This window comes from Podarcis muralis, chromosome 13 (assembly GCF_964188315.1).
Source record: "Podarcis muralis chromosome 13, rPodMur119.hap1.1, whole genome shotgun sequence".
Lineage (NCBI taxonomy): Eukaryota > Metazoa > Chordata > Lepidosauria > Squamata > Lacertidae > Podarcis > Podarcis muralis.
The window spans coordinates 21,547,635-21,568,183 of NC_135667.1; the positions used below are offsets into that span (position 1 = coordinate 21,547,635).

The 20,549-nt window shown below is 48.3% G+C and overlaps 2 protein-coding genes across 7 annotated transcripts; one reads left to right on the top strand and one right to left on the bottom strand.

Moving 5' to 3' along the window:
• Positions 1-324: 324 nt before the first annotated feature.
• Positions 325-5,890, bottom strand: ELOB (elongin B). Its single transcript, XM_028701574.2, has 4 exons — positions 5,732-5,890; positions 2,377-2,511; positions 1,592-1,700; positions 325-679 (listed from the first exon to the last, which is right to left on the bottom strand). The coding sequence occupies exons 1-4, from the start codon at positions 5,732-5,734 to the stop codon at positions 567-569; spliced, it is 360 nt and encodes a 119-aa protein (XP_028557407.1). The 5' UTR covers positions 5,735-5,890; the 3' UTR covers positions 325-566.
• A 91-nt stretch (positions 5,891-5,981) lies between these two features.
• Positions 5,982-17,540, top strand: LOC114581431 (serine protease 27-like). 6 transcript variants are annotated; one of them, XM_028701564.2, is made up of 7 exons: positions 5,982-6,069; positions 9,350-9,605; positions 11,518-11,544; positions 11,644-11,812; positions 14,680-14,957; positions 16,045-16,220; positions 17,078-17,540. In XM_028701564.2, the coding sequence occupies exons 2-7, from the start codon at positions 9,554-9,556 to the stop codon at positions 17,315-17,317; spliced, it is 942 nt and encodes a 313-aa protein (XP_028557397.2). In that variant the 5' UTR covers positions 5,982-6,069; positions 9,350-9,553; the 3' UTR covers positions 17,318-17,540. The 6 variants fall into 6 exon arrangements, with proteins under 6 accessions (XP_028557397.2, XP_028557396.2, XP_077773297.1 ...); XM_028701563.2 differs by lacking the exon at positions 5,982-6,069 and adding an exon at positions 6,089-6,376; XM_077917171.1 differs by lacking the exon at positions 5,982-6,069 and adding an exon at positions 6,089-6,322.
• The last annotated feature ends 3,009 nt before the right edge of the window (positions 17,541-20,549 follow it).

Here is a 20,549-nt window from a genome sequence, read left to right on the forward strand (position 1 = left end):
GTGATAATCCAATAATAAAAAAGTTGTTGGACTCAAGTTCCCACCAGCATGATGGGAGATGGCTATTAACATTTGTTCGGTGACAATATACCTACCATGGGGCTTAGAAGAGCATTTTCAGCACACAACAAATTCCAGAGTGGGAGCCTGTCCTAGTCTTTAAGGTCTCATAAGACTCTGCTTGCTGGAATCTCAAAGACCACCACAAATTCAGTGTGGCATAAACTTTTTCTAGTTGTCACGACATGATCCCAGTCCCCGAAAGCAGGGTTCTTTTTGTGTTTCATAGCACAGGCCCACAACACAAGACAAGGGGAAAAAAAAACCAGCTGAACTTTTATTGTTTCCAAAACCAAAAATGAAAACATTGCTCTGTTTGATGAGTGGGGAGGGGCTTGGAAGGAGGTGTGGTCTTGTATAGAGAAGGGTGGAGTAAAAGGGGGATCTGGATTGGAGGGGTGGGACAGTGCCATGTCTCTCTCCACGCTGGAGGGTTGAGGGAGGGAGTGGGTGGTGGGGAAGGGGCGCCACGGGTTGTGCAGCTCGCTCCGTCGCCCTTTGGCCTCTCACTGCACCGCTTGCTCGTTGGCGCTGCTGCCAGAGTCCTGGGGCTTCATCACGTCTGGGAGCTCCGGGGGGCTGGAGAACGGATCAATGCGCAGGGGCTCAAAGGCATCTTCTGCACGAGAGGAGGAAGAGGAGAAGATGACACAGTCAGTTTGAATTTGTGCAAGCTGGTAACTAGCAAGGCTGGAACCAAACAATTCCACAAGTCAACTAAGAGCGGCCCACATGCCAGTGGTGGACAAGGCTTGTGGTCAAATAGTGCAGAACAACAAATGCAATTTTTTCATTTGTACAGTAGGCTAATTTTCAACACACACTCGCACACCCCTCTCTAGCTAGGCAAACAAGAGGCATCGCCGCAAGTTCAAGGACAGGTTTCAGACAGTCAAAAAGACACAAGGAGGATGCAAAGCATGGTTGGTGTCCTGGGGAAGAGTTCTGAAGACCAGGCAGAGAGGACCGCATTTGTATCCCAGGCCTGAGGTTTCCAACCCCTGAGCTGAAAGCTTTTGTAAAGGCACGGGTGAGCAGAGTGCGATGCAAAATAGCAGCTGCTTACTCCCACATCAGCCCCCCCCCCACAAGTCTTTCTTAAAAAGAGGATTTTACTTCTATACTGTTTCACACAGATGCTTTGAATTGGGTGAAATTATTGTAGCATCTCTCTTGCTTTGCCTCCTGCAAACTAAGGGGAAAGAAACTACCTATCGGCTTCCCCCATATTCCTTTGCACTGCAAGACAGCTTTCTGCCCCAAAGCAGCAGCTACACACTATTCGCCTTGTCAAAAAGGGTCATGAGAAAAAGCCAAGGATCCGGCAGCACCCAGATTCTTCCCAGCGACTCATTCCTGCACAAGGCAACGGGTGCCCTGATAATTTCCACTAATGTGAATGGCAACAGGTGATTTAATGGCTAGTCAGCCTAAAAGTACCCAAATTGTAGGGCAGACAAGAGATGCATGGAACAAATTAATTTTATTCCTTCCCCTTCCCAAATCTAGAAAGCAAGAGACCCCAACTCACCACTGGCTCTGAAGGCCAAGCCAACTGTTGCTGGGGCCTGAGGTCGTGCTGTCTGGCTGGTGAAGCCACAGTCTCCGAGGGTTTTGCTGTCATCCAACAGTTGGTCATCCTGGAGGGTGAAGTGGCAATTACACAACAAATTAAATCTTAGCAACGCACAAAAAACCCCAAAAAACTAACCTGGTAGCACAACACAACTTCTGCTGCAGTGGGGTAGGTAAAGAACAGCAGAGATTGCCTCTGTGAGGACAGGCCGCAACGTGGCCCCATAACACCAGCAGATTGGAGCATGCAAAGGAACACGCCATTGTCACAACAGCATGCATCCTGGGGGGGGGGGGGAGTGATGGGGATGGGTGTTTAATGAGCAACAGTAGGACTGAAGGGTAGAGCTGATATTTCAAGACTTGTTCTGGGGCATTCCAGCAGGCTGTGAAAGGAGCGGAGTGAAAAATTAAGCCAACGTGTTTGGTAAATCCGCAACCCTATGCTTTTCACAATGGGGAGGCCCCCCACAGCCTTGAGCTCTGCTCCACTCCATTTGTGGGCAGTGGCATTACCCTGAGAGGACAGGGACTAAGGACGAGGGGAAATCCCAGGAGCATCACCGCTGCCCAGGGTTGGCCCCGAGATAATTTTGCCCCCCTAGGAAAAGGACGTTATCTCTCTCTCCACCTACACTGTATACAAAAGTTGACCAGACCAGCCGTTATTATAATAGCTGCAATCCACAGGGAGGGGATATTGCGGTATGCTCTGCAGTGAGAAAAACACCCCCCCATTACCTTGTATAGCCTTTGTTCTTCTGGGGGTCTCTTAAGTATCCCCTCAACAATTCTTTTCAGCTCATACACCGTACTGGACTCCTTGGCGTCTGTGAAGATGGTCGTCTTGTGACGTCGGATCATTAAAAAGACGTCCTATCAAATGGAAAAGTGGCAATGGATGGTGAGCAAGTATTCGCTGATGCACAACACCTTTTCAGGAGCTTGAGCCATGGAAGCCATTTATAACTTTAGAAAGAAAGAAGAGAGAGAACCTCTAAGTTCTCAAGAGCGTTCCTACTCACTTCCATAAAGGCAGTTATGACCTTTCACAAGTGTCCATGTGAGTGGCTATTTGCAGGTTGGAGCAACTCATAGAAACCTGCATTATACTATGTCTGACTATGTGACCAAATAGCTCAGCTCCGATTGTCACTGGCTTTCTATGGCTTCAGTTTTTCCCACCACCATCTCCCTAATCCTTTCAACTGGAGACACCAACCCAGGATTTTTTTTTGCATGCAATGAAATCTTCTCCTTAACAGTTGTTTGAACCAACCCTGAAAGCTGTACAAGTTGGTGGAAGGCACTGAACCACTTCAGACTGTAGGTGGGGGAAAAGCAACATTTTCAAAATCCTCCCCAAAGCTTAAAAACAAAAAACAACAACTCCACTTTTGTTAGAGAACTAGCACATCAGCAACTAGCCTAGAACCTTTCTAGTGTTCTAGTTTTCTGCTTGCAGGGCATTTTTACATGGAGGAGCAGTCCAAAGTGTGGTGTCCCACCTGCATCCTGATGTGGTAAAGTCTGCTGTACCACCTCAGTATCCAACCAACTCATTCTGCTGCATGTGTAGACTAGTCTTTAAAATTCTTTTGGCACAAGGTACAACATGCCCCGGGCACAATGACAGCATCCAGGTGTAACTTATTTCTTTTGAATTTGGGTAAACAAGGTTAATACCATGTTCTCATGGTACTAACCAGCATTTTGCAGGTATGCAAGTCAAAGTGCTCAATGGACAGCAACTGCTGCACATCATGTGGTGTTTATATTGGCTTTTCAGCACCTGTGGAAGACTTACTTCTCTCAACAAGCCTTCTAAGTGAAGGTTTTTTTATTCTAATAGGATAGTTTTTACATATGCAATGGTTTAATGTGTTTTTATTGTATTTTATTTAAATCACTTTCAGATGTTTCATAGGAAACAATTCATAAATAAAATAAATAAATAAATATCCTTTAAGAAGTTAAACTAGCATGGAACAGTCTCCATTCATGTTGGAACTGAAAGAACCCCAACTTGTCTCATTATTGCAAGGTCAGATGTTCATGCACTGAAATACGGTAACAACAGTGATAAAGATCTCCAAATGCAGACTGTTTCCTCCCCATCGGCCCAGTATTTTGATTTCTAAATCTGTTCACTGTATCTTGTTTCAGGGGGAGACTCAACATCTTTCCTCTTTAGGGCTGACAAATTCTAAAACAATAATACCCCACAATAGGTAGTGCAGCAGTTTTGACACTGCATATAATGCAGATACATAATTTCAAGTATCCACATTAGCCTTTGTTCTCACATGTGTGGGCATCATTTCCCAGCTCATTTTCTTTGAGGTGTAATCCAAAGTCTTTTCTCCTCTGTTGAAAATCTTAGGACTGTCTTGGATACCTTTCCATTAAGAATTTGAGGGTCCCTGAAAGGCCATTTAGCTTCTCCTTCACCATGAAAGGAAGCCTCTCTTATCTGATGCTTAATCAACCCATTCTACACAAACCAATCCTTTGCTGGTTACATCTCCCGGAGTAAGAAAATCTGTATGACACCCCTGCTGACTGGGTGATCTTAGGCTAGTCACTTTCCTTTAGTCTACCATATCTCACAGGGTGGTTTTGACGATAACATTGCGTGGGGTGGGGTGAGAATGACTGTGTATGCTTCCCTCAGCTCCTTAGAGCAATTGTCTCCTGCATTTTCAGACACAGAAGCCACCTTCAAACACTTCCCCCTTCTCTCAAGTTTAATTAGGAAACAAGAAAAGATTGGTGTCTTGAACCACCATAGGACAGGATGAGACCCAAGTCCCACCCCACCCCTTGAAGCCCAAGGAAGGATGGAGTAAAATAACAACAAAAACAATAATAGAACAAATGCAGCTTTCTCTCACCCAACTCTCAGTGGCTGTAGGTTGGCATCCTGCTTCAAGCAACCTCTTATATTGAAAGGTCTTATCCCCGCACCCTGCTCCACAAATTAAGAGCACTCAGGCTCTTCAACCTTTCCTTGACACTCCTGTAATCCTGAAATATCATTGAATGCATTTTCCACTCCCCTCAACTTCTTATTGGCTTTTTTGTCAACATAAAGCAGCATGGACAGCCTTGCTTCAGAAGCGTTAAACAGCTCATTTAACCTTACTAGGGAGTGGGTAGAAATCTTGGATAAGAGGTCACCTAACATAGGAATCTCATCCTCTTCCCTATTTGGTAGTGATGCTCCACAACACAAAGCAACCATAGTCTGTGTGTGTTAACGTGCATTTGTGGCATGCCAGAATTACCAACACAGGATAGATGTTGGTGGGTGACAGTAGGAATGAGGCATGCTTTGCAGAAAGACAGAAAGGACTATAACCAGGTCATTGGGTGTCATGGGTGCATTCTAGAGTGGGGCTAGAGTTCAGATTATCCCAGGAAAAAAAGGGGTGGGGACTCTGAAACTTCCTGCTCGACCGTGCGCCAATCATCTCTTCCCAGCCCAACCTACCACACAGGGCTGTTGTAAGCATTAAATTTCGGGGGCCGGAGCATAACCACAAACACAGCCCTGGGCTCCATGGGGGAAGGGAAAGATAAAAAAAAAACACCGCCTGGACGCTATTATTAGTGTGAACAACAACAAGGGAGCGCACACACCCAATGGTGGGCAGAGAGGGAAACAGGAAAGGGAAGAAGAGGACGAGACGCGGAGGGACCTTCTCCAGTTTTGACAAGGGAAACTGGAAAGGGTTGCCACCCAAAAAGGGGAAAGGGATGGTTGCCACGAAATAGGATGGTAGGGGGTGAGGGGGAGGCAGAGAACAGGGGGATAGGAGGGTAAGAGGGCAAAAAGAAATGAATATATGAAGAAGATGGGGCGAGGTGGGGGGAGCCACAGGGGAGGCGCTGGGGGTTGGGAGGGAGATACTTAAATCTGGGGTATGGGGGGTGTAGAAAAAGGTGAAGGGGGCCGGCGGAGGGGCGGGGGCCGGCGGAGGAAGTGGGAGGGAGAGTATCCCTACGCCTGCTACTATTATTACTACCAGCACTATTGTTATTATTGCCGACGGTCCCCCCCTCCCTCCTCTCCTGCTCCCCCTCCCCTACTCACCATCTCTGCAGCCGCAACCTCAGCCCAGACCCCCCAGAGAGGAAAAAGCAGCAGAACCCCCAGTATCCCAACATGCACCGCAACCTCGGGACGGCCCAGCCGGGTTTGACGGAAGGAGCGGAGCGGCGCATGCGTTTCGGGAGCGCTCGGCGGCTTTCGATTGGGTGCGGAAGACCATAGACAACTAAGTCAAAGGGACGCTCGAGAAGGAACCATAGAGATAAAAGAGAGAGCGGAGAGTGGTGGTGGTGCGGGCGGGGCGAGGAAGGCAGGCGGGTTATGACAGGAATCGCCGCCATCTTGCGAAGGGCGCGCTCAAACGCAGCCATGCTGAGAAGGTCTCCTCGCACATAATTCTCCTCTTCCCAAGCCCCATTTTATGAGGCGGCAGTGCGGGGGGCTTGCTTCCGCCAGTTTGGTGGAGGTCAAAGGTTGCCGTCATGCTACCCGTCTGTCAAGGCTCCTGCGTCTCTCTGGTCTCCGGGGAAGCATTTAATCCTTATCTCTGGTGTTTTAACCCTGTTTAAGCCTTGACAGCAAGCCTTACAAGGAAGGATAGAAACGGCGATCGCGGGGAGCCATCTTAGGAAGGTCGTTTCCGCCTCCCCGAGCCAAGGGAGGCTGCCCAGCGACCACTGGGATGAGGTGGTCAAGCGCAAGAGCGTTATGTAACTGTGGACTGAGGCTGCTGCCATCTTGAGAAGGACCCCCCCCCCACTTCTTGGAAGGACCACCATTTTGTAGCATTGCGTTTCATGGACTCTAGTCCATAGCTCACTCATAACGGCAGCCAACTGACAGTTTGGATGCTGGCTGGAGAAAAGAGGCTCTTCTCTTTGCACCAATCCTTTACTCATTCATTACTGCTTGTGGAGGAGACCTGTGGAGTCCCTGTGCGATTTTTATGCGTGACAAAATGCATCGTTTCATTTACATGTAGCCATAATCTGACAACTACAGGTAGAAAGGGCCAGCTTTTTACAAAATTACTGGAGTCGCAATGATAAGGGATTATTCCAATGTGTGGTCAGTTAAGACTGCAGGGAGGTGAAGATTCCCTAACACCTGTGCACAACCTCTCCCCTTGCCACAAGCTTGCGTGTGTAAACCTTGCATATCAGGAAAAGGCCATCTTCCTGACATGTACGCTTTGTGATCCCACGTGAGATTTGCACTTGCTTCTCCCTATTGTCCGGGTGACTGGGAAATTGCTATTTCTGTTGTGTTGTATGTATCAACGTCCACTTTTCCTGTAGCCTAGGAGAAACCCCAGCCAGTGAGCTGCACAGGACCCTGCTTAACAAACCAGTTTAAGCTCCCAATCACAGTATTGAGCCTAAATTTAAGGCTCAAGGTTCAACAAAGTACATTTGAAAACATCTGGAGAAATGTTGGGAGTGCCTTTTGAAAATGTTAATCTGCATACAAATACAACCAAGTTCTAAAAAAACAAACAAAACAAATGTAGCCATGTTGCCCCATGAGGAACCACACTCCTCTAAAATCTTAATACATTATTAAATCAAATGCCACAGAAGCGTGGCAAGCTTTCGGGTTCCGCAGAGCTCTTCACCAGGCAAAATGTTATATGAAGCAGGGGGATGAAGCAAAATGGGGTGGTGGTGGGGAGTTCATCAGGCTGATGTCATGGCCACGAGGCCACCTTCCAGAGTCAAAAATTAGTACAAATTATTGACTCTTTTGAAGTATACAATGAAGTTGGGCAATGGGACCAAATGGCTGCTAGGCATATCTGCATGTGCCTCCATGTCTCGCCACCAGGGGCCAGCAGGCACTATGTTGTCCAATCAATATTTTATTTGACCAGTGGGAGGTGGGGTGAGGTGTTTAGTTCACCATGCCCTGTCCTGCCCCACCACTCCATTCCATTCCTCCACCCACACTCCATCCACTTTGGTTTGAAGCAGGCAGTTGTATTGTTTTGTTTGTTAGAAATAAAGATTGGACTTGGGAGTGGTTCAGGTCATAAGTGCCAACTCCCTGGGGCCCTGGGTGCCCGAGCACCCATAAAAATCCCCATGAAGGGACCTGGCACCCACAAATTTCGGTGCCAAGGCCATGCACACTGGATGGCACCCACGGCTCTGGGCACCCACAGTCGTGGGACCAAGTTGGCACTCCTGATTCAAGTAGCTTGGAATTGGTGACAAAAAGAAGTGTATTGCATGTGTGAGAGAAGAAAATAGGCAGGAAGAGATGAAAGAATCATAGACTTGTAGAGTTGGAAGGGGCTCTGTGGGTCATCTAGTCCAAACTCCTCTTATGCATGCTCAATTCACTTTGAGCAGTAACCTGGCATAACTAATAATAATAATAATAATAATAGTAATAGTAATAATAAATTTATTAATACCCCACCTTTTTCACTGATGGGACTCAAGGCAGCTTGCAGATACAGTGGTACCTCGGGTTACATACGCTACAGGTTACATACGCTTCAGGTTACAGACTCCGCTAACCCAGAAATAGTACCTCGGGTTAAGAACTTTGCTTCAGGATGAGAACAGAAATCGTGCTCCGGCGGCGCGGCAGCAGCAGGAGGCCCCATTAGCTAAAGTGGTGCTTCAGGTTAAGAACAGTTTCAGGTTAAGAACGGACCTCCAGAACGAATTAAGTACTTAACCCGACGTACCACTGTACTAAATTGACCTCATAGCCCCCATGAGTGGGTCAGTAGCAGTGGTAAACCCTCCAAAAGGAACTGGCATAAGGTTCCCTCATATCCCGTGTGTGTCAGTTGCTGTTCTTTATTTTGGAATGGGAATAAGAGTTTCAACAGCAATCTGTAGCAAGGATAGGTTAACAATGAACGAATTGAAGTTTCTGAACCAATATGTGAATAGGAACACAGCTGTCTCCTTTGAAAATTGCACTTGCCTGAATAGTCTGATGCAGCTCTTCAAAAGAATGTGCATCCCAAAATGTGTGTATTAGTGAAAATAATGTACAAAAATGCATTCTGTTAAGGAGGTTTTGCTTGCAAAACATGCCTCTACTAGGAACAATTGTGCACAACTATACAAATATTAGGAGAAATGTTCATTTTTGAGGAGGGAATGTGTAATGACTGGGGAAAGCTGAAATGACAGGTTCATCTACCCCGTTGCCTGCTGCTGTTACCTTATAGCAGAGTTTTGACTTTCAGGGGTTTACAACTTTTTGACATCATGTGGCTCTGCCTCATCATGACACCACAAGCCCCACCCCCTTGCCCTACAGGCCTTTGGGTGCTGGGGGCCTTGACAACTTTAGGGCTGGATAAAGGCTGGGAGGAGATGGGATGGTGTTTGAGTTTACACTGATTGCTACTGCGGGCAGAGCCGAAGATCATTTACGTCTTGGGTTTTGTAGCACAGCGGCTGTGCTTTGCTGGCTTAAATAGAGGGCAGGGCAGACCACAACCTGTGATCAGAAGCCATCCCCCAAATTCTGTATTGTATCAGTCCTCCAAATTTTATATTATTTCCCCAAATTCTATATTACCTCATTTCTCCTACCCCCCCAACCTATGAGATAGGTCAGTATTATTACTGTCATATTTTATTGTTTGTTTTATGCTGTTCACCAACATTATCCTTTTTCTCATTATTGGTGTAGAAATTTCTGCAAATAAATATCGTGGAGTGGTAGATGTTGAAAGAACAGCTAAGCAGACTCCACCAGGACAATAACCACCAGCTCTTGGATTGTGCCCTTTCCCTGGTGCACTGATCCTGCAAGGTTGCTTGGACTAAGCAGCCAAGCCCAGCAGTCTCTTCTCTGGTTGGCATCAGAATTGGATGATCCAGGGCTGCCCGGACTATGCTGAGTTTCTGCTCTTCCCAGATTGTGCTCCTCCTCCTGTTGCTGAGAGGTGAGGCATCAGGAGTGGTGTATATTTGTCTGTGTGGTCCCCTGGGAATGTGAGAACTACCCCTGTTCTCTTTCCCTCCACGCATGGCAGCCATTCTGTGTCCCATCTGAGCTGCCAATTTTGCTCGTTTTTGGGAAGGAATGATCCAGGACTCCTGGATTCTCTTGGGGGGGGGGGGAGAGAGGAATTGGGGTTGGGATACAAAGTGGAAGAAGCAAAAGGGCAAGGATACTTTAACTGAGAGGACAGTGGGTCATAGCAAGAGACCCTAGAAGCCAGGGGATATGCAGATTCCTAGGTGCGGACTCTAGCTGTTAAAGCAGTTGTGTTAGTAGATGGGGTGAAAGTTTGGTGGGAATTAAGGGGCCTTGAGAAATGAGATCCAGGGCCCCAAATACGTAAACTATATCCTCTGCTCTGGGAACACTTTTTGCCCTTGCCAGACACACTGCATCTTATGCAAACATTCAAATGGGTTGTTTTTCTTTTGGAGATGCAATATTGGGGAAGATTTCACTTGTTGACCCCTTGCAGGCAGAAATCAAATGCACTGGGACCCTGCCAGAATCTGGTTGGCAACTCTAATGTGTGATTGAAAAGAGATGTCTTTGTGTATTTGGAGCCCAGAGTCTGGAACGTGGGAGGACTAGAATTCTATTTTCTGGTACTGTATGATCAGACTTGTGGCTAAGTCTTAGCTGGACCAAAACATGGTCTGCCTTTCAACGACTTTTGGGAGGTTTGGATTTCCTCCGTGCACCTATTTCTGTGCTACCGAACTCAGAAGATGTTTATTATCAACACTCCAGAGGCAGATTCATTGCTGTGTTAGAAGCTTCCCAAGGTATCTCCTTTTGGCCATTGGTGGCTTTTTAGTGGCTTGCTCTGTCATGCTCTTGACATGGCCACACTTCACCATAGACCAGCTTGGCGTTCCTGTGGGCTATCCATCACATCAGTCTACCCTCAGGCAAACCCCAGCTGCCTGCCTCCTTCCTTCCTTCCTTCCTTCCTTCCTTCCTTCCTTCCTTCCTATGCCACTTTTCATTCACACGAGTCACAAAGTGGCTTATAAACAATAAATATCAATAACATAATGTTGTTGTTTAGTCGATTAGTCATGTCTGACTCTTTGTGACCTCATGGAGCAGAGCATGCCAGGCACTCCTGTCTTCCACTGCCTCCTGGAGTTTCGTCAAATTCATGTTGGTTGCTTCTATAACACTGTCCAACCATCCCATCCTCTGTCGTCCCCTTCTCCTTGTGCCCTCAATCTTACCCAACATCAGGGTCTTTTCCAGGGAAGAAGAAGAAGAGTTTGGATTTGATATCCCGCCTTTCACTCCCTTTAAGGAGTCTCAAAGAGGCTAACATTCTCCTTTCTCTTCCTCCCCCACAACAAACACTCTGTGAGGTGAGTGGGGCTGAGAGACATCAGAGAAGTGTGACTGGCCCAAGGTCACCCAGCAGCTGCATGTGGAGGAGCGGAGATGCGAACCCAGTTCATCATATTATGAGTCTTAACCACTACACCACACTGGCTCTCCCCCTGCCCCCTGCAGGTGGAAAAAGCCCTTGCCTGGTGGAAAAAGCCCTTGCCTGGTGGAAAAAGCCCTTGCCTGGTGGTCAGCACAAAGTCTCATTCTCCTTCCTTGCTTCTAGTCCTGAAGGTAGCACTAACTGGCAGCTTTCTCCTCTTTAGTCTTGGTGTTGCCCCTTGTAGAATTCAGTAGGGAGGAGGATGGGGGCAAAATGAAAATTAGTTGGCTCTGCCAGCTCTGGCACCACCTACTGTTGGCCTCCTTGCCTCCCACCCTATCAGTCCCAATGGGGACCAGCCACCACTGCTCCACCTTAATGCTCACAATTTCCCACCCTGCCTTCTTGACTCCTGCCTCCTTTCCTTTTGCAGGTACCAATAAAAATTCTGCTCAACCAGGTGAGGAAGATATGTGAGTCCATAGCTACAAGGGGCAGGTGCTCATCAATCTTAGCTTTGCTCCCTGCCCCTCTGACTGCTCCTGGTTCCTCTCTGCAGCCTGCGGCCAGCCTGAAGTGAAGCACACCACTCGTTTAACTGGGTGGCAGGAAGCTGATGAAGGGGAATGGCCGTGGACCGTCAGCATCCGAAGGAACAGGGTGCATGTGTGCGGTGGAAGCCTGATCTCATCTCAGTGGGTGGTGACAGCTGCCCATTGCTTTGATGGGTGAGTCGAAAGCAGCCTGTTGGGAAGATCAGTGCAGCCAACCATTATTATGGGGTAACTGTGCCCCTGAAGGACCAGGTGCGCAGCCTGGGAGTCATTTTGGACTTACAGCTGTCCAAGGAGTCACAGGTTAATTCTGTGTCCAGGGCAGCTGTCTACCAGCTTCATCTGGTATGCAAGCTGAGACCCTACCTGCCTGTAGACTGTCTTGCCAGTTCTTGTTATCTCCTGCTTGGACTACTGCAGTGCGCTCTATGTGGGGCTACCTTTGAAGGTGACTCGGAAACTGCAATTAATCCAGAATGCAGCAGCTAGACTGGTGACTGGGAATGGCCGCCGAGATCATATAACACTGGTCCTGTGAGATCTGCATTGGCTCCCAGTACATTTCTGAGCACAATTCAAAGTGTTGGTGCTGACCTTTAAAGCCCTAAACAGCCTCAGTCCTGTATACCTGAAGGAGCGTCTCCACCCCCATTGTCCAGCCCAGACACTGAGGTCCAGCGCCGAGGGCCTTCTGGCGGTTCCCTCATTGCAAGAAGTGAGGTTACACGGAACCAGGCAGAGGGCCTTCTTGGTAGTGGCGCCTGCCCTGTGAAACACCCTCCCATCAGATGTCAAGGCAATAAGCAACTACCTTACATTTAAAAAACATATGAAGGCAGCCCTGTTTAGGGAAGTTTTTAATGTTTAATGCTGTATAGTGTGTTTAATATTCGGTTGGGAGCTGGCCAGAGTGACTGGGGAAGCCCAGCCAGATAGGCGGGGTATAAATAATAAATTATAATTATTATTATTGCCTAATCAACCATTTTGAGCCATACGATTGGCCCGGGAGGCCCTGTTGGTGGTGCCACTTCTGGCTGCTGCCCAGTTAGCATTGGCCTATGACACGGTGTGACAGGGACTTCTCAGTGGTGGTTCCCCATTTATGGAATGCCCTCCCTGGTGAGATGCTCCTGTTTCCCTCTGTATTGGTTTTCACTTGAAATTTATTAACATTCCTGTTGACTCAGGCATTTGATGGCCGAGAGGTACAAGACATGGCAACCCTGAATTTGATGAGGGTATGTAATTGCTTTTAAATGATTCTTAGAGGCTCTAAATTCTTTCAGACGGTTTTAAATTGTGTTTAAATGCTTTTACTTGATTTTAAATTTGCACTGTTTTAACATTTTGCTATTTGCCACCCTGAGCTCCTTTGGGATGAAGGGCCTGATTACAAATCATCAACACCATGTGATCCAGCATCACCACTGAAATTCTTCAGTGCAAGAACTCCATGTTGCTGATACCAAAAATGGCAAAATTTGGAAACTATGTTTAGAGTTAACAACTTGAAATGTGACTCTCTAAAGTGTAATATTAATTCACTTTAATAAAATGCAACATTAATAATAGTTATAATAGTTACTCATAGTTAAGAGTTCATCATGTCAAATGCAGAATTAACACTATTATGCTGGCAACTGATTCATAGAATTGTAGAGTTGGAAGGGACACTCAGGATCATCTGGTCCAACCCCCTGAAATGCAGAAATCTCAGCTAAAACATCCATGGCAGATGGCCATCCAACCTCTGCTTAAAAACCTCCGAGGAAGGAGAGTGCACAGTGTCTGCTTGATTTAAATCCTTATTTGGTGTTGTCAGGGCCGCCTCAGGTCCCAGCTCACAAGAGACCAACGCCAAGTCCACTTTATTTACAAAAGTCTTTATTGAAGTACATTGTTTGTTCCACAGCCGAGGCGCGCAGCCCCACGTCTGTTACGCTTAGACCGCTGAAGTCCCCTCTGAATCAGTCCCGCCTCTACACCAGTTTAAGAGGCTTGTGCTAGTCCACCTCTTCCTGTCCTTCCTTTTCCGCAGGGTCTTTCTGCCCCCCTGGGTTCCTTCCCTCCTGCTTTCCCCTGATGCTGAGTCCCCAGACGCCTGCTCCCCCCTCCTCCGTGCTTTGGGACCAGGCTCCTCCTCCGGGCTCTCCGCATTTCCGCGCGCCTCCACATTTGAACTTGGCGCGCGTTCGCTACCCCTGACCTTCCTCTTGACAGCTACACTACTCTCTGTACTACTCTCCGCCCCTTCCGGCAGGACGTCTTGCCCCGATCTCCTTCCCCTCTCTGCTTCCTGCTCTGCTTCGTCTGTCACACTGGGAACTCCACCCTCTTCACTCCGTTCCGGCTGGGAAGCCGGCCCCGATCTCCCACTCCCACTCGGGGTTTCCCTGCTGCTCCCCTGCTCCTGACGAGTCCCCCCTGTGGCTCCCCTTGGCCTGACCAGGGGCGCCCCCTTTTGGGAATCCTCCGATTCACTTGAGAGACTCATGGAAGCCCTCAAGTCATTGTCATCCTCCTCCTCCTCATTCCGGGATCCTTCCCCCTCGCTCTCAGTCTCCTCCCTCATCTGTGCCTCTCTCCCTGAACCCCTGACAGGTGTATTATAATGGTTTAGAGCAGTGTTTCCCAACCTTGTGCCTCCAGCTGTTTTTGAACTACAACTCCCATCATCCCTGACTAGCAAGACCAGTGGCAAGGGATGATGGGAATTGTAGTCCAAAAACAGCTGGAGGCACAAGGTTGGGAAACACTGGTTTAGAGCATGTGTCAGAAGCCAGGAACAGTGCTTGGGTACTTCATCCATTTTTCTCTGAATATCTAAACCTGTTTCTATGGAAGTAAATCCTACGTGGGTGTGTGGGGGGATGGGTTTTCTTCTGAGGAAACTACTTGATGATTAGCCTCCCAACAACCCCTTGAAGACAGAGTGGGCTCCTTTCCAAAGGATTCCTAGAGAACTTCAGAGCTGAGTAAGGATTTGAACACGAGCCTTCCCACTGCGCAAGTCACTGATTGCTCTTTGTCTCCCACAGGCCACTGAATGTACGTGAGTACAGAGTAAACGTGGGGGAATATGAGCTCACTGCACCCTCAGCTGCCATGTTCTCATCCAATGTCAACAAGATCATAATACACCCGTTTTATGCTGGAGTTGGCCTTAGTGCCGATATTGCTCTGGTGCAGCTGGCAAATGCAGTGCGTTTCTCCAAAATGATTATGCCTGTCTGCCTCCCAAATACTTTTCAACCTTTTGTCTTCTACGGAGGGATGATGTGCTGGATTGCTGGCTGGGGCGTCCCCTTTAAAGGAGGTAAGAACAAGCTTGGGGTCTCGCTAAGTCATGCTGTTTATTGGAGATGGTGGCACTGCTTTGTGGCTTTAGGGGAGAAGAAGGGTTTAGGCGGGAGGCTGGGAATCATATTGACTAGGAAGACAGGAATCTGTGTTGATAAGAAGTTGGGAAGGTGGCAGGAGCGCCCCATAACAATGATCACAAGTAGGGGAAAGCAGGGTCAGGGACCAGGTTTCAGTGTCCCCTTCAAGTGCACCCCAGAAGCAGTTCTACCAGAGGAACTTGTAGGGCCAGCATGACCCCAGCCAAAGGAGGTGGCACTGCCATCTTTGGACTGGGAAGACTCTATGGAGGGCCCAGCGTGACCAGAGACTCGCCCAGCCCCATCACAGCAAGAGGCTAGTGGAGAGAGCTGGCCTCCTTTCAGCAAGGTAGCATCTTCCAGGATGTGTGGGGTTCACCATGAAGACTCAGCTGTGCTGCTAATCTAGAGGGCTGAGACTCAGCTTGCTCCCTGCTGAATCAACATAGCAGCTTTGTGGTTGTGGAGCATAGCCTGGGTCCCTGCATTCAGCTTTGATGCTGCCTGGTGCCCAGCTTAAACCTCACCCTGAAGCCAGTCTAAGTTCCACCTGGCCTTGGCAGAGAGCATGACCCAAAGGATGCAGGTGGATACAGACCACCTCCTCTTCTGGCCCTTCCCTCACTTCTCAGGGGCGTAGTTGCACAGCTAGTGAGCTGACCTTTCAGTCTGGTGGAGGTGCTATTGACAACCAAGTTGGTTCCCAATAGAACCATAAAATAGTAGAGTTGGAAGGGACCCAAAGAGTCCTAGTCCATCCCCTTGCAATGCAGCTATCGCTGTTAATCACTTTGTTGTGATTTGATGAAAGAGCCAGCGTGGTCTGTATCAATGAGCTGCAGAATTTTTTTGTGGGGAATGAAGCCTGATTCAGAACATGCCCATCCTTTACAAGCTGGGCAACTTTGTGTTCCAAACCAGCAAACTATGTGCTGGTTGGCTCTTAAAAACCAGTAAGGCTGTAATGAATGTTGTCTGGTAAAATTTGAGGCTGTGCCTTATGCTTCCTTTCTTTTGCCCAAGCCTCCCTAGTCACTCAGACCCTACAGAAGGTGGAAGTGCTGATCATAGAAGCTGAAGACTGCAACGGAGTCTATCACAACATAAGTAGTGACAAGACCATCCCCAAGGGCTACAGGTTCATCTATGATGACATGATCTGTGCTGGGTATTCAGAAGTTGGGAAGCATGCCTGCTTTGTAAGAATCATGAACCAGAGTATTATAGCAATGATGTAGGATATTGCAGGGGCGGGGACAGGAGCAGCCTGTGAGGCTACGATGGCAGAAATATTGTGAGTTTGTGGTCATCGCAGCCGAACCAAAACTTGTTTTCAGTAGCACTGTCCAGCCCTGGAAAATATAGACAGTGGTGTACTGGTAAATTTTACGGTATGTGTCATGACAGTGCCATCCCACCACACTCCAAGAGAGTCCAGAAATACAGGCAGTGGTGTTGATCTTACATTATCTCAAAGAATAGCAGCAATATGTCACATAATATAATGCCAGTTTGTTAGGATAGAGAAGGGAATTTTTTTTTTATTTGGTTTGCATTTAAGGCAAAGCTACCTTATTTGCACTTTGCAAAACAAACACAGCCATCCTTTGAAATATGTTTTGGGGGGGCTTTTTTTGGCAGTGTAGTTCCCCAGTCAAGTAATATGTACAAAAATGCATGTGCCAAAGCAAAGTGTGCGTGTTAATACATACGTTAGTCAAAATAACATGTAAAATTGAATTATATCAGAGGCAATTGCTTTGCAAAAAATGTGCATATTAGGCAAAATGGTGTACAAAAATATTCATATCAGGAGAAATTTGCTCTCAAACGCTGATTAAATTTCATGAGGACTTTTTTTTATTAAAAACAATTGCAAGCTGATGTGGAAATGTGGAGAACTGAACTTCAAACTGGGAAAACGAGAAACAGGAATGGACACCAGTGTGATAAATAAACACATTCATGCAATTTGTTTCAGGTTATCAAATCCTCTGTGCATTTTGGTGCCTCTTCTCAAGAGAGTAATGGAGACCCTGTCTCCTTTTCTTGGCAGGGCGACTCAGGGGGACCTCTAGTCTGTCAGCAGAATGATATCTGGTTCCTGACGGGAGTGAGCATAACATTTGGTTGTGTGGAGAGCTCTCAACCCGGCATCTACACCCTAGTCACCTCCTTCATGGACTGGATTGAAGACACCACACATGAGAAATTGGCAGCCACTAATGTCCATACCAGTTTGGTTACCCTCTTGATTCCACTCCTTGTCCTGGCCTTAACCAATGTCCTTTTGTGACCCACCCTACCTTCTCCCAATGTGTTTCACTGTGGCCATCTTGCTTTGGCGTGCAAGTTGGCCTGTCCTCAGAGAAAGCTTGGAAGGTCTGAATGCTGACCCTTGAAGACTGAGCTTCTGCTGGGGGACCAATCTGTGTATTTCCTTCTTCCTTACCTTGTTTTGCTCAACTGATGAGAAGCGACTGAGCTAGATTTGAAAAATAAAATGTCTGGAAATGTAAGGAGGAACCAGAGTTTTAAAGGCTCAAACACAAATCAAAACAAGGTAGCCAATGTGCCTTCCAAATGTTTTATGGACTACAACTCCTATCATCTCTGACCATTGGCAATGCTGGCTTGGGTTGATGGGAGTTGTAGTCCAAAATTGTCACAAGGGCGCTATGTTGGTTAGCTGTATAGGAGAAAGCATCCAGAGAAAGAACACAGGTAATACCAATAAAACCTGATGGCTGAATTTGGGGACAACCTTCGCCCCCTGCAATAAGCCAATATTAGTACTGAAATTCTGTACTGTACTACAGTGGTGATTTTCTGTTCTTCTAGAGAAAAGGGGATTGACTAGCTTGGGGCAGACCCTCTTCCAGGGGTGGGGAGTTGCAACATTTGGTGGAGAAGTCCTTCCTGTGCTTATTGGGGGTGCCTCCAAACCATCACTTTGAAATTTGGGTCCTGGGCATAGGGTTCCAGGAAGGATTGGTCCTTTGAGTGTCCATATCGCAAACCATTCAAAGGTCAGTCTCAGCAACTTGAATGGAGCCCAGGAACAAATGTGTAGCTTTGTATGATGTTGAAGGAAGAATTTCCGTGGGCGTGCAGAACAGCTTTCCCCTCTCTGCTGAATAATGAACTACGCCAACTGAAATTCTCTGTTCCACATGACTTTAAAGAAATAGGAGCCCCATCCTCCGTAGCCTATGGTAATCCTACAACAGGCACACATCTATGCATGCAAACAGGTAGGTGTGCACATGTTTCATGAACTAAGAGCTCACTAGCCCTTGCTCCCCAACCAGAGAGACAGTGGTGGAGATGGAAAGAGCTAGGGAGCCTTGCTCTCCCAGTGGTGAAAAGTAGGCAGCTGAGCTGGCTTCACTGGGTGGCTGTAGGCGGGTGGTGGACGGCAGCACCCAACAGCTTGGATTTAGCTACTTGGCAGCCTTTTTGGTACTCAGTGACACCAAGAGGCTGCTCTGGGTTTTGTGCCAAGGGTGCTTCAGCAACCAAGCCCAGCGCTCTCTCCTTCCCTCGTTGACCTCGGAGCAGGATTACCATGCTGAGTTTCTGCTGTTCCCAGATTGTGCTGCTGCTGCTGCTGTTGCTGAGAGGTGAGCCACTAGCTCTGGAGGGGGGCGGGGGCGGGCTGGTGCTGTGGTCTAAACCACTGAGCCTCTTGGGCTTGCCAATCAGAAGGTTGGCGGTTCGAATCCGCGTGATGGGGTGAGCTCCCGTTGCTCTGTCCTAGCTCCTGCCAGCCTAGCAGTTCGGAAGCACACCAGTGCAAGTAGATAAATAGGTACCGCTGCGGCAGGAAGGTAAACGGCATTTCCATGCGCTCTGGTTTCCATCACGGTTTTCCGTTGCACCAGAAGCAGTTTAGACATGACCCAGAAAACTGTGGACAAGTGCTGGCTCCCTCTGCCTGAAAGCGAGATGAGCACCACAACCCCATGGTCGCCTTTGATGGGACTTAACCATCCAGGGGTCTTTTACCTTTTTTTTAACCTTTAACCAACCTGGGGATGTGAGAACAACCCCTGTTCTTTCCCAGAGGGGGGCAGTTCTTCCCCATGTCACCTAGGCTGTCCATTCAGCTTTTCTTTGGATAGGAATGATCCAGTTCTATGGGAGAGGAGTTGGGGGGCTCTGGTAGGTTGTGAGGTGGAAGGATCTGGGAGCAAGGCTACTGCAAGAAGTATATTGGAAGATTCGGGACACACAGAAGAAAGGACTTCTCCACATGACACGTAAACTCCGGAAGTAGTATTGGCCACTGACTTGGATGGCTTTAAAAGATCAGACCAATTTCATGGAGCACGGAATCATAGAACTGTAGAGTTGGAAGGGACCACAAGGGTCATCTAGTCCAACCCCCTGCAATGCAGGACCCTTTTGCCCAATCTGGGGCTCAGACCCATGACCCTGAGATGAAGAGTCTCATGCTCTACCAACTGAGCTAGCCACAATGTCTATGCCCTCCCTCCATTGTTGGAGGCAGGATGCCTCTGAGTACCAGTTGCTGGAAATCTCAAGTGAGCTTTTGCTTTTAGGCTTCCCACAGAGAGCTGCCCACGGTGAAAACAGGATGCTGTACTAGGTGGGCCATTGGCCTGATCCAGCAGGGGTCTTCTTATGAGGAGGGAATGGGCCGCAGCAGGGAACCCTAGAAGCTATGAAATTCCCAAATGATATACAGTGGTACCTCGCAAGACGAAATTAATTCGTTCCGCGAGTTTTTTCTTCTTGCGAGTTTTTCGTCTTGCGAAGCACGGTTTCCCATAGGAATGCATTGAAAATCAATCAATGCGTTCCTATGGAAACTGCCTTCAGACCAGGTCCGGGGACAGTCTGTCCCCCGACCTCTTCTGAAGGCTGGGGGGGGGGGAAAGGGCTTTTCTTCCCACCGCCAGCCTTCAGAAGGCTGTTCTGAAGGCTGGCGGTGGGAAGAAAAGCCCTTCTCCCCACCTCCCGCCCCGCAAGCTCCGGGGACAGGAGGGCTTTGCTGCCGACCGCCAGCATTTTAAAAGCCCCCGGGACAGCGGAGACTTCTCCGCTGTCCCGGGGCGATTTTAAAATGCTGGCGGGTGGCAGCGAAGCCTCCGCTGTCCCGGGGCGATTTTAAAATGCTGGCGGGTGGCAGCGAAGCCTCCGCTGTCCCGGGGCGATTTTAAAATGCTGGCGGGTGGCAGCAAAGCCTCCGCTGTCCCGGGGCGATTTTTAAATGCTGGCGGGTGGCAGCGAAGCCTCCGCTGTCCCGGGGCGATTTTAAAATGCTGGCGGGCGGCAGCGAAGGCTTCGCTGCCGCCCGCCAGCATTTTAAGATCGCCCGGGACAGCGGAGAAGTTTCCGCTGTCCCAGGAAGGCAGGCGGGGGGGAAGCAAAGACTTTTGCCCCCTGCTGGCCTTCAGAAGAGGTCCAGGACCTCTTCTGAAGGCCAGTGGTGGGCAAAAGTCTTTGCTCCCAACTGCCAGCATTTTAAAAGAGGTCCCCGGAGATTTCCCTATGGGCTTTCT

Excerpts from the sequence above, each read along its gene's own strand:
- LOC114581431 (XM_028701564.2), top strand. The coding sequence starts at position 9,554 with ATGCTGAGTTTCTGCTCTTCCCAGATTGTGCTCCTCCTCCTGTTGCTG. Across the intron at positions 11,545-11,643 it reads TAAAAATTCTGCTCAACCAG|CCTGCGGCCAGCCTGAAGTG; the intron begins GTGAGGAAGATA and ends TCCTCTCTGCAG. Across the intron at positions 11,813-14,679 it reads GCTGCCCATTGCTTTGATGG|GCCACTGAATGTACGTGAGT; the intron begins GTGAGTCGAAAG and ends TGTCTCCCACAG.
- ELOB (XM_028701574.2), bottom strand. Across the intron at positions 1,701-2,376 it reads AAGAACAAAGGCTATACAAG|GATGACCAACTGTTGGATGA; the intron begins GTAATGGGGGGG and ends TTCACCCTCCAG. Across the intron at positions 680-1,591 it reads CTTGGCCTTCAGAGCCAGTG|AAGATGCCTTTGAGCCCCTG; the intron begins GTGAGTTGGGGT and ends CCTCTCGTGCAG.